Source organism: Scyliorhinus torazame, chromosome 2 (genome assembly GCF_047496885.1).
Source record: "Scyliorhinus torazame isolate Kashiwa2021f chromosome 2, sScyTor2.1, whole genome shotgun sequence".
Classification (NCBI taxonomy): Eukaryota; Metazoa; Chordata; class Chondrichthyes; order Carcharhiniformes; family Scyliorhinidae; genus Scyliorhinus; species Scyliorhinus torazame.
In genome coordinates, this window is record NC_092708.1 from 74,088,911 (window position 1) to 74,103,174 (window position 14,264).

Consider the following 14,264-nt stretch of genomic DNA (forward strand, 5'->3'; position numbering starts at 1 on the left):
AGGACTGTCAGAGGATACAGCAGGATTTAGATTGTTTGGAGACTTGTATGGAGAGATGGCAGATGGAGATTAATCCGGACAAATGTGAGGTAATGCATTTTGGAAGGTCTAATGCAAGGAGGGAATATACAGTGAATGGTAGAATCCTCAAGAGTATTGACAGTCAGAGAGATCTACGTGTACAGGTCCACAGGTCACTGAAAGGGGCAACACAGGTGGAGAAGGTAGTCAAGAAGGCATACGGCATGCTTGCCTTCATTGGCTGGGGCATTGAGTATAAAAATTGGCAAGTCATGTTGCAGCTGTATAGAACCTTAGTTAGGCCACACTTCAATTCTGGTCGCCACATTACCAGAAGGATGTGGAGGCTTTAGAGAGGGTGCAGAAGAGATTTACCAGGATGTTGCTTGGTATGGAGGGCATTAGCTATGAGGAGAGGTTGAATAAACTCGGTTTGTTCTCACTGGAACAATGGAGGTTGAGAGGTGACCTGCTAGAGGTCTACAAAATTATGAGGGGCATAGACAAGAGTGGATAGTCAGAGGCTTTTTCCCAGGGTAGAGGGGTCAATTACTAGGGGGCATAGGTTTAGGGTGCGAGGGGCAAGGTTTAGAGATGTACGAGGCAAGTTTTTTTTTTTTTTTTTTTTTTTACACAGAGAGTAGTGGGTGCCTGGAACTCGCTGCCGTGAGGAGGTGGTGGAAGCAGGGGCGAGAGTGACGTTTAAGGGACATCTTGACAAATATGAAATGAAATGAAATGAAAATCGCTTATTGTCACAAGTAGGCTTCAAATGAAGTTGCTGTGAAAGCCCCTAGTCGGCACCTGTTCAGGGAAGCTGGTACGGGAATTGAACCGTGCTGCTGGCCTGCCTTGGTCTGCTTTCAAAGGCAGCAATTTAGCCTGTGCTAAACAGCCCCTACATGAAATACATGAATAGAATGGGAATCGAGGGATACGGACCCCGGAAGTGCAGAAGATTTTAGTTTAGACGGACAGCATGGTCGGCATAGGCCTGGAGGGCCGAAGGGCCTGTTCCTGTGCTGTACTTTTCTTTGTTCTTTGGATTCTTCGTGGCCCTCACAAAACTGGCGATGATGGTTAAAGTGGATAGCTGTCTCCGCTGCTGAAACCACCTCCCTGGATTTTTGTTGGATACAGGTTGGAAGTTTTTTTTCTGTTGCGCCATGCCTCTTTATGGACGTTTGGATGTCATTCATGTTGCGCTGGAAAGTTGGAACCAGTACACACAACGGATGCATTACTATTTCCGGGCAAATAACATCACCGAAAACGAGCGCCAGTTGGTCATTTTGCTCACCGCATGTGGCCCGCATACGTTTGGGGTGATTCGGAGCCTTACGTACTCAGCTGCACCTGATGTTTGATGAGGGGCAACATTTTAACCCAGCCCTGTCCACGATAGTCCAGCGTGACGGGTTTAATACCGCAGTGGGGACCCGTGGAGAATCCCTTGATGAGTTTCTATCCAGGCTACACAGGATTGTGGAGTACTGTGACTATGGTGAAACTTTGTCAGAAATGTTTCGCAACCGTTTGGTTTGCGGTATTAATAACACGGCCGCCCAGAGAAAGATGTTAGCCGAGCCGACATTGACTTTTCAACAGGCCATTCAGATAGCGTTGTCCCGAGAGAGCGCAGAATGGGGAGTGCAGGAGTTACAGGGAATGGAGGTACATGCCTTGGGGCGCAACTCCTTTTGTCCAAAAGCGTCTCCCCGTACCCCTGCCATACCTTGGGCGTGGCGGCGGCCGGGTCGAGGGCAGTGGCCGCCGGATGTTCCTCCCCAAAGGGAGCCTTCTCCAGGACCGATGGATGAGGAACCATGTCAGTGTCGAACTTGAGGGCGCCGACCCCGTCGTGGGCGCCGGTCCTGGGGGCACCAGAGGCGTCGTCGTTCTGACAGAAACTGGGGCCAGCCCAGGGGCCGTACTTTCCATTTGGATGAACCTGCGGGGACTACTCCCGAGGGTGTGGAGACGGAGGACGTCTGCCTGCAGCTGCATTGTGTGGCTGCTCCCCGTGTGGCCCCCATTAAGGTGAAGGTATGGGTCAATGGTCACCCGCTTGAGATGGAGTTGAACACTGGCGCAGGGGTCTCCGTGATTGCCCAGAGGACATTCGACCAGATCAAGCCTGGTGTACAGACCCTTACATTAACCGATACACAGGCCAGGTTGGCCACCTATACGGGGGAACCACTGGAAATTGCTGGATCTACGATGACCCCTGTTGCTTATGGACACCAGGAGGGGCGTCTCTCGCATATTGTGGTGCGTGACCACGGGCCCAGCCTGTTGGGTCAGAACTGGTTGCACCATTTACGGCTGCAGTGACAACACATTCTTCAAACACGTTCTGGAGGGTTGACGGCGGTACTAGGGCGGAACCCAGATGTATTCCAGGCTGGTTTGGGGATGATAAAAGGTGCCGTGGCCAGTGTCCAGGTTGAACCAGGAGCCACGCCGTGATATTTCCGGGCGGCCCAGTGCTTTATGCCTTGCTCGAGAAGGTAGAAACGGAGCTCACTTGTGTGGAGTCCTTGGGTATTATCAGGCCAGTCTGTTTCGCTGACTAGGCAGCGTCAATTGTACCTGTAATGAAGCCAGGTGCCATAGTTCGCTTGTGCGGCGACTATAAACTTAGTGAATACGGCTTCCCGGCTCAACTGATATCCAATGCCTCGCATAGAAGATCTCTACGCGAAGATTGCAGGAGGACTGTTCGTACGAAGGGCGTCTTTCAGGCGAAGGACGTGGTCGACCTGGGTTATCGGGTGGACTGCGAAGGTTTGCACCCTGTCGCAGAGAAGGTGCGCACAATTCAACAGGCCTCCGCCCCAACTGACACTTCACATCTTCGTTCTTTTCTCGGGCTCGTAAACTATTACGGGAAGTTCCTTCCCAATCTGGCACCGTTGCCCCTTCTGTTGAAGAAGAATCACACCTGTGTTTCGGGTCAGCCGCAAGAAACCGCTTTCCGGCGGGTAAAACTACAATAGTCGTTGTCTGGATTACTAACCCACTATGATCCTCAAAAGCCTTTGCTCATCACGTGTGATGCATCCCCATATGGTATTGGGGCCGTACTGTCCCACAAAATGGATAACAGAGCAGAGCGGCTGACAGCTTTCGCCTCCCGCACATTGACTGCAGCGGAAAAGAAGTATGCGCAGATCGAGAAGGAGGGCCTGGTGGTGCCCTTTGCGGTGAAACGCTTCAACCAGTATGTTTATGGCTGCCACTTCACTATCGTGACTCATAAGCAGTGGATTGGATCCATGCTCTGCACTTGGTAATGCCTAGGTGTATTTTTTGAAAGATCTCTGGCTGCAGGAAGACTGGCTCACCGTAGACCATGAGATCATCTATAACATTTTTGTTGTTCGACCATGTTTTCAAGGTCCCACCATTTGGTGTCTGTTGAGGCCATCCTTGTTGGCAGTACCTGCGGGTGCGGGTACACTCCTCATCGTGCATTTGTTCCTGGTGGATCTTTTGGAGTTTGCTGGCGATTACTGGCAGGTGTCTTTTTGGCGATTGACAGCACACTTCCAGTTGTTCAGTGAGGTTGACATTCTCCTTTATCGGGAGGCTCTTTAAGTGTATCTGCTGTAGTCTGACTTTTACCTTGAGCATATGCTATCTCAGACCTCATGAGGTACAGGTAAAACCTTGGACTCTGGGAGGTATCTTTGCTAGCTTCTTCCCAATCTAGAAGGAGACTTTTAAGTGCCTTATGACTGGTTTTGACTGTAATGTTGAGGCAGACAACATTGCTTGAAAACCTCGCGTGCCAAGTGACTGCAAGAGCTTCCTTTTCTACAATGGCGTATCGAGTCTACGACTCTGACAGTCCTTTGGAAGAGTAGTATTCTGGTCAGTGACTTCGATTCAGTTGTTCCTGGAACATGACTATTCAGAGGCCTGTGGACAAAGTAACCACTGCTATGGTGGTGGCAGGGGTGGGTCTTAATGGGGCAAAATGTCAGTGAAGAGCAGCATCTAATTGATGCAAATGAAGGCTTGTTCACAAAGCGATTCCCAGCATCATGCTTGGTCTTTCTTGGGTTCTGTGACATGTTTACCGCATTTGGCACATTTTGCAAGCTGGTTCACCATCTCCAAGAATCGTTGGAGATCTGGAATCGAGAATGAGGTTAGGAACTCACTGACAGCTCTGGGTTCTGGTCTCCTGAGATGCCTTTATTGCTAACAACGTGGCCCTGGAATCAAATTAATGTTTTGGAAAAGTTGCATCTGTCGTTCAGCGTCAGTCCTGCTTCTTGCAGGTGCTCGAAGATTGCTGTGAGGTCTTTTGTCATGTTCATCTGTTCTGCCACCATTGCACCATGAACCAATACATCATCCATGTGGCAAATGACACACCCACTCCCCCTCTGCAAAGTAGCTGACATCATACATTGGAAAATGTCTGCCACCGATGTGATTCCATGTGGGAAGTGGTCAAAGCAGAATGTACCAGAGGGGACAATTAATGTTGTCAGCAGCCATCAAGAGGAAGTTGCCAAAAACCACAGTTTGCATCCAGTTTTGAAAATACCATGCTCTGAGAGTTTAGTTACGCTTTTGTTCATTGAGGATATAGTATGTACTTCTCTGACAACGGCTGTGTTAAACTGTGTCTGCTTGATGCAGATGGACCCATTCAGTTTTGGAACTGGGATCATCACAGAACACATTGCAGTTGGTTGTGCAACTGGGGCAATGACTCCATTGCTTGTCATCCCGTCCAGCTGCAGCTACATCTGCTTCCTGAGTGCGTGTGTGTGGGGATAGGCACATAGGTTTACCACCCCTCTCATTGCATTTGAGTCGCCCCAGTGCCGTGAATAGCTCAGGAACTCATATTTGCAGTTGGAGCCAGGCCCTTGTTGGGGACCTCGTCAATCTTCTGGAACAGATCAAATTTCATACAGGCTTAGCGGCGTACTAATGAACAGTCCTGGCTGTGGATCTCAAAGAGGATCTCTTATATCTCAGTGCTGCCTGCAAGGTGTCTTTCATCAGGGGCTTTAAACCTCCTACCATGTACAGGGATGTCCTGTTGCACCAAAAGCATTGAGCTAAAATTGTAGGAGACTGTGGGGACATTTGCTCAATGGCGTTAGCATGGTCACTCCAATGGCCTATTCAGCCCTCGCTTTCCATGACTTTGACCATCACTTTTTGTTGCTTTATCAGTTGGACTGTGAATTGGCCTCTGCACCACAAGTTATTCTCTCGCCTTAAAATGGTCCTGTGCTGCTTCAGGAGTTCTGACTGGGCGGCACTGTGCTACCTCACAGAGCCATGGACCCGGGTTCGATTCAGACCTTGGGTGACTGTCTTTATGAGTTTTCATATTTTCCCAGTGTCTGTGTGGGTTTCCTCCGAGAAGCTCCACTTTCCTCCCACAGTCCAAAGGTGTGCAGGTTAGGTGGCCTAGTCATGTTAAATTGGCACTTAGTTTTCAAAGGTTAGGCGGGTTACGGGTTTGCGGGGGAGTGGGCCGAGAGAATTAGCTTTTTCCAGAGGGTTGGTGCAAACTCAATGCGCCGAATGGCCTCCTTCTGCACTGTAGGGATTCTATGATCGATGACTATCTAACTACTTGGATAGCCTTTTCCTTTGCTTACAGAAGATCAGAGAGTGCATCACCTGCTACATCGACCATTATTCTGTCTCGGAGTTCTGATTTGAATCTCCATACTTGCAACCTTATGCGATTCTATCATGAATGAATCCTGACCGGTGGACTCTCTTTATGAATTTAGTGTTTTTAACTATGTTATTGCTTCTTCGATTAAAATAAATATCGAATGAGTTAGTATCTCTTTGAATCTTTGGATGATTCAATAATTCCCTGTCTTGCAATGTTATCTACAACCTGGCCTACAGAGTAAAGCAGTATATCACCTGCTCTTCTTCTGCCATTTTATTTAAACGATGATGCATTTTAAGAATATTTTTCTCAAGTCGACAATTTTGTTATTAATCTGGGCCTTGGATTAGTCCGAATTAACTTGGAAGTGTAGAATTCTGATCCATGTTCAAAATTTTAAAAGTGGATATCCTGTTTTGAGGGGTTTGAATTTCAAAATGCATCACCATTAAGGGATTTCCCGCGCTTGCTGGTTTTGGCGTGTTCTCCAACAAGGACCTGTTGCTCAGATTTAAATTTTTAAAAAAAATAATAGAGCTGTCTGGATCGGTGGCCTGCAGAATTCTCTTGCTCTGTGTTTCATTTTTTTGACTTGTCAGTTGATCGAATTAAAGTTTCTATTTGCTTTTTGCCGAGTTGAACAGTTCTTGAAAGATTTGGTTAACTCTTTCTTTTTTTGTTCCCTCCTTTTCTGGTGGGCTCGGTCCCTTATGTTCAGGCTCCAATTCGCAGATTGGGCTTCAGCAACTGATTTCTCTAAACCTTCACTTCTGGCTCAAAATTAATATTTCTCAAGACTTTGTGCAGCCTTGAATTTTTAAAGATTTAATTCACCCTTGCACAGAGGCGGATTTACAATGAAACACACCATGACCAGGCACAGGTCCCGGCCAATGGATGGGCCCCATGCCGGAGTCAGTAAGTATCAGTGGGACATGGCCAGAGTTGACAGTTAGCAGGGCATCTAATCGGAGGCCGATTATTCTGCCATTGCATCTGATAGGCAGCAAATTCAAAGCAAAATCAGACTCTTGATTAGATGAGTTTCAAAGGACAGGAAAAGTAACAGTTGTTGGCAGCAGTTATGTGCATGAGACCACCGATTTGTGCTGGCAGCAGAGTGGAGGAGACTCCACCAGACTTACAAAAGGTGTGCGGCAACACCCCGAAAACAAGCCCAAGGAGATTTGCGCCAGCAGCAGAGCAGACATCCCCAGGTCAGCAACAGGGGCGCGACAATAGCGCCAGGTGAAGAAAAGGCATGGCGGCCACAACAAAGACACAGCATGAGTGAGGCAGACTGCCTTAAAGACCTCAGGCAAGCGAGGTTAAGTGAGAATGGGAGAGTGTGAGAGGTGGGGGTCACTGAGGGGATGGGGGAAAAAAGTGTGAGGGTATGGGGGAAGGGAGAGTGCTTGAAAGAGTTGGGAGAGTGTGTGAATGAGGTGGGTTGCAGACTTGCAGGGAGTGAGTGTGTGTGAAGGCCAGTTTGCATGGAGGGAGAGTTGTGAGGAGGGAATGGGCCGGAGGAGAGTAGTGTGAGTGTTGTTTGAAATCCATGATCAGAATCACAGTTAAAAGATGTAGCCTACTTTTGGAGAGCTAGATCCTGATAAAAATGTGGGAATTGACTGTGCAAATGCCTGCTCTGTCTGACACTTTATTAGCTGCTTAAAATCAAGAACAGTTTCTTTAACAATATGAAGCGATACGATCAATCGTGCAGTCAAAAATGCAGAAATTTGAAAGTATGGCAGGAGAACAAGTTTGTCATTTTGTTTTAAAAAGTTTGAAAAGTTGAACAGTGCACATTCATCCTCTTCAAAAGTATGGATGAATAATCTGATGACTTAGGCTTGATTTTCAGAGATACCACATCACCTGAAAAAGTTGACCAAGAATTGGACTCAAATGATGGAACGGCAAGATTTTGCTGATTCTCTTGAAGTGAGGGAAGAAACCTACCACAAAGGCATTGCTGTATGGTCAAAATATGTTCTACCGGGTAAAAGAAATGGGTTGATGGAAATTAGAAATTGGGTGATTTTTTTCTGAAACCTCCAAGGCAATCTAGTCTACTGCTTTGTTTGCAAGTTATGCCTTGACCCTTGTAACGGGTCGGTCGGAACTCAAATTCAGTCATTTTCAAACTCAGGGCTATGACCCGCAGATGGGTTGCAGGAAAGTGAAGGAGGGTCATGGAGCAATCGGCCTCGGCGTTCCCAATCACAGGAAGAAGTGCCCAATAGCCGCAACCGGCTTTTAAAAATGACAGCACAAACTCGCTTTCAATAATGCCGGGCGTTCCACATATGTGTACCCCCTCAGCCGGATCTAGCAGTGCGCAGGCACAGAGTCCAGTGGGGCAGACAGCCGCCTCCTGATGTCAGTGCACTGTCCCAGAAGTCTTCCCACCAGAAGCGGCGGCAGAGAGCAGGTCACACAACCCATACACTGACCTGACGTGCTCTGGGCGCGAAGTCACAGAGGAAAGATTCCATTTTGTAGTTGCCAGCAAGCAACAGGACTGTGTGAAATATTGAAGATGGACCATTTTTGAATAAAGAAAAAGGCGGCCAGAGACACAAACCGGCTAGGATCTCACAATTGAATCTGAAGACGGCTTCTCAGCAGACTCCATGGCAGGACAAAGCAGTGCTGGTGTGAGATGTATCCAGAGATCCGGGGCCTCTGGTGAACACACAATCAAGAAACTGAAATCGGGAGCAAAGCAAAAGAAAGATGATTACTTGAGGTTTGGCTTTGTTAACTTTGCCAATCCAAATCATGATGCACAGCCCTTGTGTGTTATATGCAGGGAAGTACTGGCAAATTAAAGTTTAAATCCCTCAAAACCTCAAAGGCATTTGAAGACTAAGCATGGCAATTTCAAGGATAAACCTCTTGATTTTTTTCAAAGGATGCAGCGAGAACTTATATCGTCAGCTGAAGTCCTTAGCAGAAATGCAACATTGAATGACAAAGCAAGTGAGATCGTGAGGACCATGCAGGCGCACCTATCGCATTAAAGGTAAGCGAAAATGGTGTGTCACGAAGATTAGCTGGCGTGGGTTATGAAGGTCGGCCTCGAGGGTCTTGAATGTTGGCTAGTTGATAAAAGTGGGTCCTGGGAAAAAAAAGTTTGAAAAACACTGCTCTAATTGGAGAAATGTTGGAGGAGATATTGCTGATCATGAAATTTCTAAAGCTCATATTAAAGCTAGGTTTCAAAGATGTACATTATCTGGAAGAACTGATTCTGTGTTATCTGCTCAGTTTGAAAAGGAGTATTCTTATTGGAGGAAAGTGCTGAGACGGATTGTTGTCACAGTCAAACTATTGTCATCTTTGGGACTACCTTGAAGAGGACAAGATGAGTCATCAGTGTCAAATTGAAAAGGTAAATTTGAATATTTCAGTGAATTTGATGAGCTTCTTAAAGAGCATTTGAAGTTAATATTGTGGCTCAGGTAAGACCAACGTTTAAAATGTACTAAACCTACAATGGCTTCATCACTATAATGGCAGAGTAGCTCAGAAACCAATTCAATAATGAAGTAAAAGATGCCAAATATTACTCCTTAATAATTAATTCAACATCAGACGTGCGCCATGTGGACTGATTAACATTAATTTTAAGATACGTGACCAGCGATGGTGAAGAAGTAGAGCGATGTCTTTGCTTTGTCCAGCTATATCCCACACATGAGAGTGTCGGGACACAATTATTTTGGAAGTCGTTGAAAATTTAGTTTGGATATCAAAAATTGTCATGGGCAGAATTTTAATTTTTTAAATTAATGCCGCAAATATGGCAGGAAAATATTCAGGTCTGCATGCTAGAATGAACAATGCAAGCCCCTGTGCATTATTCATCCCATGTTCCAGTCACTCCTTTAATTTAATCTGCAATGCTGCAGCTGAATCCTGTGCGGAGGCACTACAATTTTGACTTTCTTCAAAACATGTATGCCTTTTTTTTGGTTTCCATGCATTGGTGGAATATGTTGCAATCATGCTTGGACCAGGCAAATGGAAAACATTCAACAGTCAAAAGAATATGTGACATCAGGGGTCTACTCATGCAGTTTTGGCTTTGAAAATGAATTTTGCTGATATAAATGAAATTTTACCAGACATAACCACATCAAATTCAGAAAAACACGTGAAAACTGAAGCAAAACCTTTAGCAGAGAAGTTTGAAAAAGCACGATATTGCCAGTTTTACTCCTTTATTAAACCATTTACTTCAAAGAATCAATGCCATCAGCAAATCGCTGCAAAATATTGATACACATTTATTGGATACTGCACAATTGATAGCCTCAATTAATTGTTTTGTCGACAAAGTTCAAAATTACTATAGCTTGGTGGAAGCAGAGGCACTAACATTAACAAAAAAGGTCCCTCTGATATATCTGAAGCGTACAAGGTGCAGGCTATTATTTTACGATTAAACTGTAGTCAAGTGAAATCAATTTAAAAGGAAAAGAGAAGGTAATCATTGAGACTATCAATGCTATTTGTGACTAAATAATTGTGCAATTGCAGAGTAGCAGTGAATCCTTAAAGAAAACTATTGACTTATTTTGCGTGCTTTTTGACAAAGGTTTGGATGAAAATGCGAAAAGCCACAGCAGCAAGATATTAAGTGAATTCTACCGGGAGGACATAGGTACAAATCGTTTTGAAGATGTGGTGAAACAATTCATTCATTTCATAGATATTGATGAGCACTGTGCTTCAAGTTCACCAGCTGATTTGGACAGACTTGTACGTGATGGTTTGCACTCAACATTTCCAAATGTGGAAACCATTCTGAAAATATTTTTAACAATACCTGTCACAAATGCTTCTGGTGAATGTTCTTTTTCTGTATTGAAAAGAGTTAAAAATTATTTGCGAAGTAGGATGAGCCAAGAACATTTGTCAAGTTCAGCAGTATTGACAATTGAAAGTGAGTCTTTATAAGATTTTACCTACAATGATGTAACTGATAATTTTGGAAAGATGGGAACTGATAATTTTGGAAAGATAGAAGTGCAGAAAAAAAGCTATCTAAATTGCCCTGTCAACAGAGATGAAGCAAGAAAATCTTTAAAAATATGTCTCTCTTCCATATACTCGTTTAAATTCTGTTTTTCAAAATGAACCACTGCTGGCTGATATAATGGCTGCAGCTGGTCACATGCTGGTCATTTTAACCACCATCCTTTCAAGACTGGTCTTCAGAAAGTCTCTAGAACAAAGAATGGAATCCTGCCAGACAAAGCCACCCGCTACTGGACTTCGACTCACTGGACTCCACTCACGTGAATTTACGCCAATAACATCTTTGATTTTATGAGAGGAAGCAACAACGTCAACTTTTACTTTTGAAACTGGATGAGACTGTATGAAATATACGGAAAGGTAGCTTGTGCATCTTGTTGATTAGAGTATTTGCTCCTGTACTCATTCTGTCCGGCCCTTGCCTGTGCTGCAGGGATGTCACCGGATGATTTTCCCATCTCGTTGCTCATCAGCAAGTTCCAGGTTTGCTCGTTGAAAAACCCATATCACTATATTGATCATCTTTACCATCATTCGGCAAGAGGGAAGCTCTGATTTCAGCAATTATTCATACAGGCTTGTTTTTACAAGTGAAAAAGCAGTGATCAGTTTGTGTACCATTGCATTCTGCAAGGTGAGGGTGCGTGGGGAGGGGCATGACATTGGGAGGGGGCAGAAATGAAGGTGCGGGCGGGGCCCCACTAACTGAAAATCCACCCCTGCCCTTGCAAGTTCTGCTGACTCTGCAGTTGGACTTCCAAAGGAGATTCAATGGAGCCTTCTGCTGCAATAAGGAATTTTAAATTTCTGCCTCCAGTTTCCAAGCCTTTATTGGAGCTTTTCCTGGCAATTTTAACTCTGTACCTCTGCTTTTGGAGCTTCTTTTCAGATCAGCAGCTTTGTTGAATTTTTTCTCAGTCTTTCAGCATCTCAGTTTCTCTGCATTTTAGTGAGATTTGTCTTTTTTTCCACAAGCTGCCAGCATGTTGTGGAGTGTTGGATATATCTTGGTGGGTTTTAATGAAGTCTTCATAGTCTGAAGTATGTTAATTGTAAGTCTTTCATAACTATGAGAAAGATTTATAAAGATATATTGAAGGTACAAGCTAGTTGTTTCCATGCTTGCTGGAACACCAGGCACTATCCAACATGCAACTGATCCTGGCTGTGAGTCATGTGCCCTCCTAAATCACTATGAGTGGTACTGTATTCAGTCCCATCTTCGATCATAAAATTTACAGTGAAGGAGGCCATTCGGCCCATCGGGTCTGCACCGGCTCTTGGAAAGAGCACCCTACCCAAGCCCACACCTCCACCCTATCCGCATAACCCAGTAACCCCACCAAACACTAAGGCCAATCTTATTTAATTAAACAAATTAATCTTATTTGTGCTAAGCCCTTATACTACCACCTTCGCTAAGGCCATTAGGGGTTGGCTATAAATGCTGGCCTAGCCAGCAATGCCCATTCTGTAAAATAATTTTTTTAAATCTTGGTTTGGTCCTAGATGAAATGCGAATACCCTCAACATCCTGGAAAATATAGAGGAACTCTTCGGTGAAATTAAAAACATAATGAGAAGCGGTCCGTTAAGATTTTGTGGTTGGGCGAATTAGGATTTACGAAATATCGGTTCAAAATTAGTTTTGTTTGCTTTCTTCTTGTATAGTAAAAGTTTTTGTTAAAAGTATTACATTTTGTGGCGTAGTTTTCATTTAACAGTTGGAAGTTTGAATTTATTTTTAAAAGATAATGGTCTCCCTTGAGATCATAACAAATTGACAGTTTCAAAAAGATCTCAGCCAATATATGAAATGCTACTACTGAAACTTAATTTTCATCAGTTAAGAGTTGAAACAAGAACACTTAACTGCATCTCTTGAATTTAGGAAATGTTCATTATTGATTAAAATAATATAATTCACATTATAACTTAATTTCTATCACTACAGTTTGGAGTGAAAATGTTTCATTCATTTCCTTTGTCACCTATTTTACAATTCCTGAATCAAATTATGCTGGAATTGCTTCAGTTGGGTTAATTTATAAAATTGGTACTCTATTATGAAATGGTTATGCACACAAATAAAATTCATTTTGAACACAGCACAAGTTGTTATGCAAACGCACACACCATAAAATTATTATTTTCAAAGGAGGGAGCAAAATGCCTTACCAATTGTTCCTTTTCCCTCTGTATCATTACTCGACAGACTTACAAGGGTAACACCGCCAATGCTAAAAGGACAAAAATAAAAATGTATAAAAGCAAAATGCTGCGGATGCTGGACAACTGAAATAAAAACAAGGAGTGCTGGGGGAAATCTGCAGGTCTGGCAGCACCTGTGGAGAGAAAACAGCATTCATGTTTCGCGTTCTTCTTCAGTGACTCTTCCTCAGAACACTTTTTTAGTCATATTCAACTTGAAACGTGAACTCTGTTTCTCTCTGCACAGATACTGCCAGACCTGCTGTTTTTCCAGTACTTATCATTTTTGTTTCAAAAACAAAGTGCATTCATTTGTGTTACAAAGGGTTACTCCTGTGAGAATGAGAATAAAGCTGAATTGTCATAAAGCTGCTTGTACGAGAAACAGGTGGAAACATTGTCACAGAGGTAAAGGCAGCAACTATGATCAAAAATCACACAGCTGCACAAAATGTACAAAATAATGCAAATTTTACCGATACGTACCTTAAAACTACTGCTAATAATTTGGATAATGTAAATCTGTCTCCACTGTTGCTAGGAAACATTGCAGCTAGAAGTAGAGTGAAGAGACCTGTAACAAGGAGGAATGTGAACAACCAGTTTAGAAGCATCATAGACTCCTAACAGTGCAAGAGGCCATTCGGCCCATCGAGTCTGCACCAACCCACCGAAAGCGCATCCTACCTAGGACCACACCCCCATCGTAACCTAGTAACACCACTGAACCTTTTGGACACTAAGGATCAATTTAGCATGACCAATCCATCTAACTTGCACATCTTTAGACTGTGGGAGGGAACTGGAGCACCCGGAGGAAACAAATGCAGACACGGAGAGAATGTGCAAACTCCAGGTGATGCATTTTGGTAGATCCAGTTCAGGTGGGAACTATAATATAAACTGCAGAAACATCAGGAGCATAGAGGCGCAGAGAGATCTGCAGGTCCACAGATCCTTAAAAGTGGCAGCAAGGTGGAAATGGTGGTAAAGAAAGCATATGGCATGCTTGCCTTCATAGGACGAGATATCGAGTATAAAAGCTCAAAAATTATGTTACAATTATATAGAACGTTGGTTAGGCCACATTTGGAATACTGTGTCCAATTCTGGTCGCCACATGATCAGAAGGACGTGGAGGCTTTGGAGAGATTACAGAAAAGGTTTACCAGGATGTTGCCTGGTATGGAGGGTATTAGCTATGAGGAGAGATTGAATAAACTGGGATTGTTCTCCCAGTTTGAGACGGAGGCTGAGGGGCGACATAATAGAAGTTTATAAAATTATTAGGGGTATAAATAGGGTGAACAGTTGG

General features: G+C 44.1%; 1 protein-coding gene across 8 annotated transcripts in view; it reads right to left on the reverse strand.

Annotated features, from left to right (window-relative positions):
• Positions 1-14,264, reverse strand: part of LOC140388542 (solute carrier family 35 member F5-like) — a 191,310-nt gene that overhangs the window by 90,487 nt on the left and 86,559 nt on the right. For 6 of the 8 annotated variants that reach the window (XM_072472938.1, XM_072472980.1, XM_072472920.1 and 3 more), the window contains 3 exons: positions 13,436-13,523; positions 12,917-12,978; positions 10,527-10,559 (listed from right to left, as the gene is read on the reverse strand). In XM_072472938.1, coding sequence (XP_072329039.1) covers positions 10,527-10,559; positions 12,917-12,978; positions 13,436-13,523 — 183 coding nt within the window. The remainder of the gene's footprint in view (positions 1-10,526; positions 10,560-12,916; positions 12,979-13,435; positions 13,524-14,264) is intronic. The other 2 variants (XM_072472957.1, XM_072472971.1) reach the window with 1 other exon arrangement.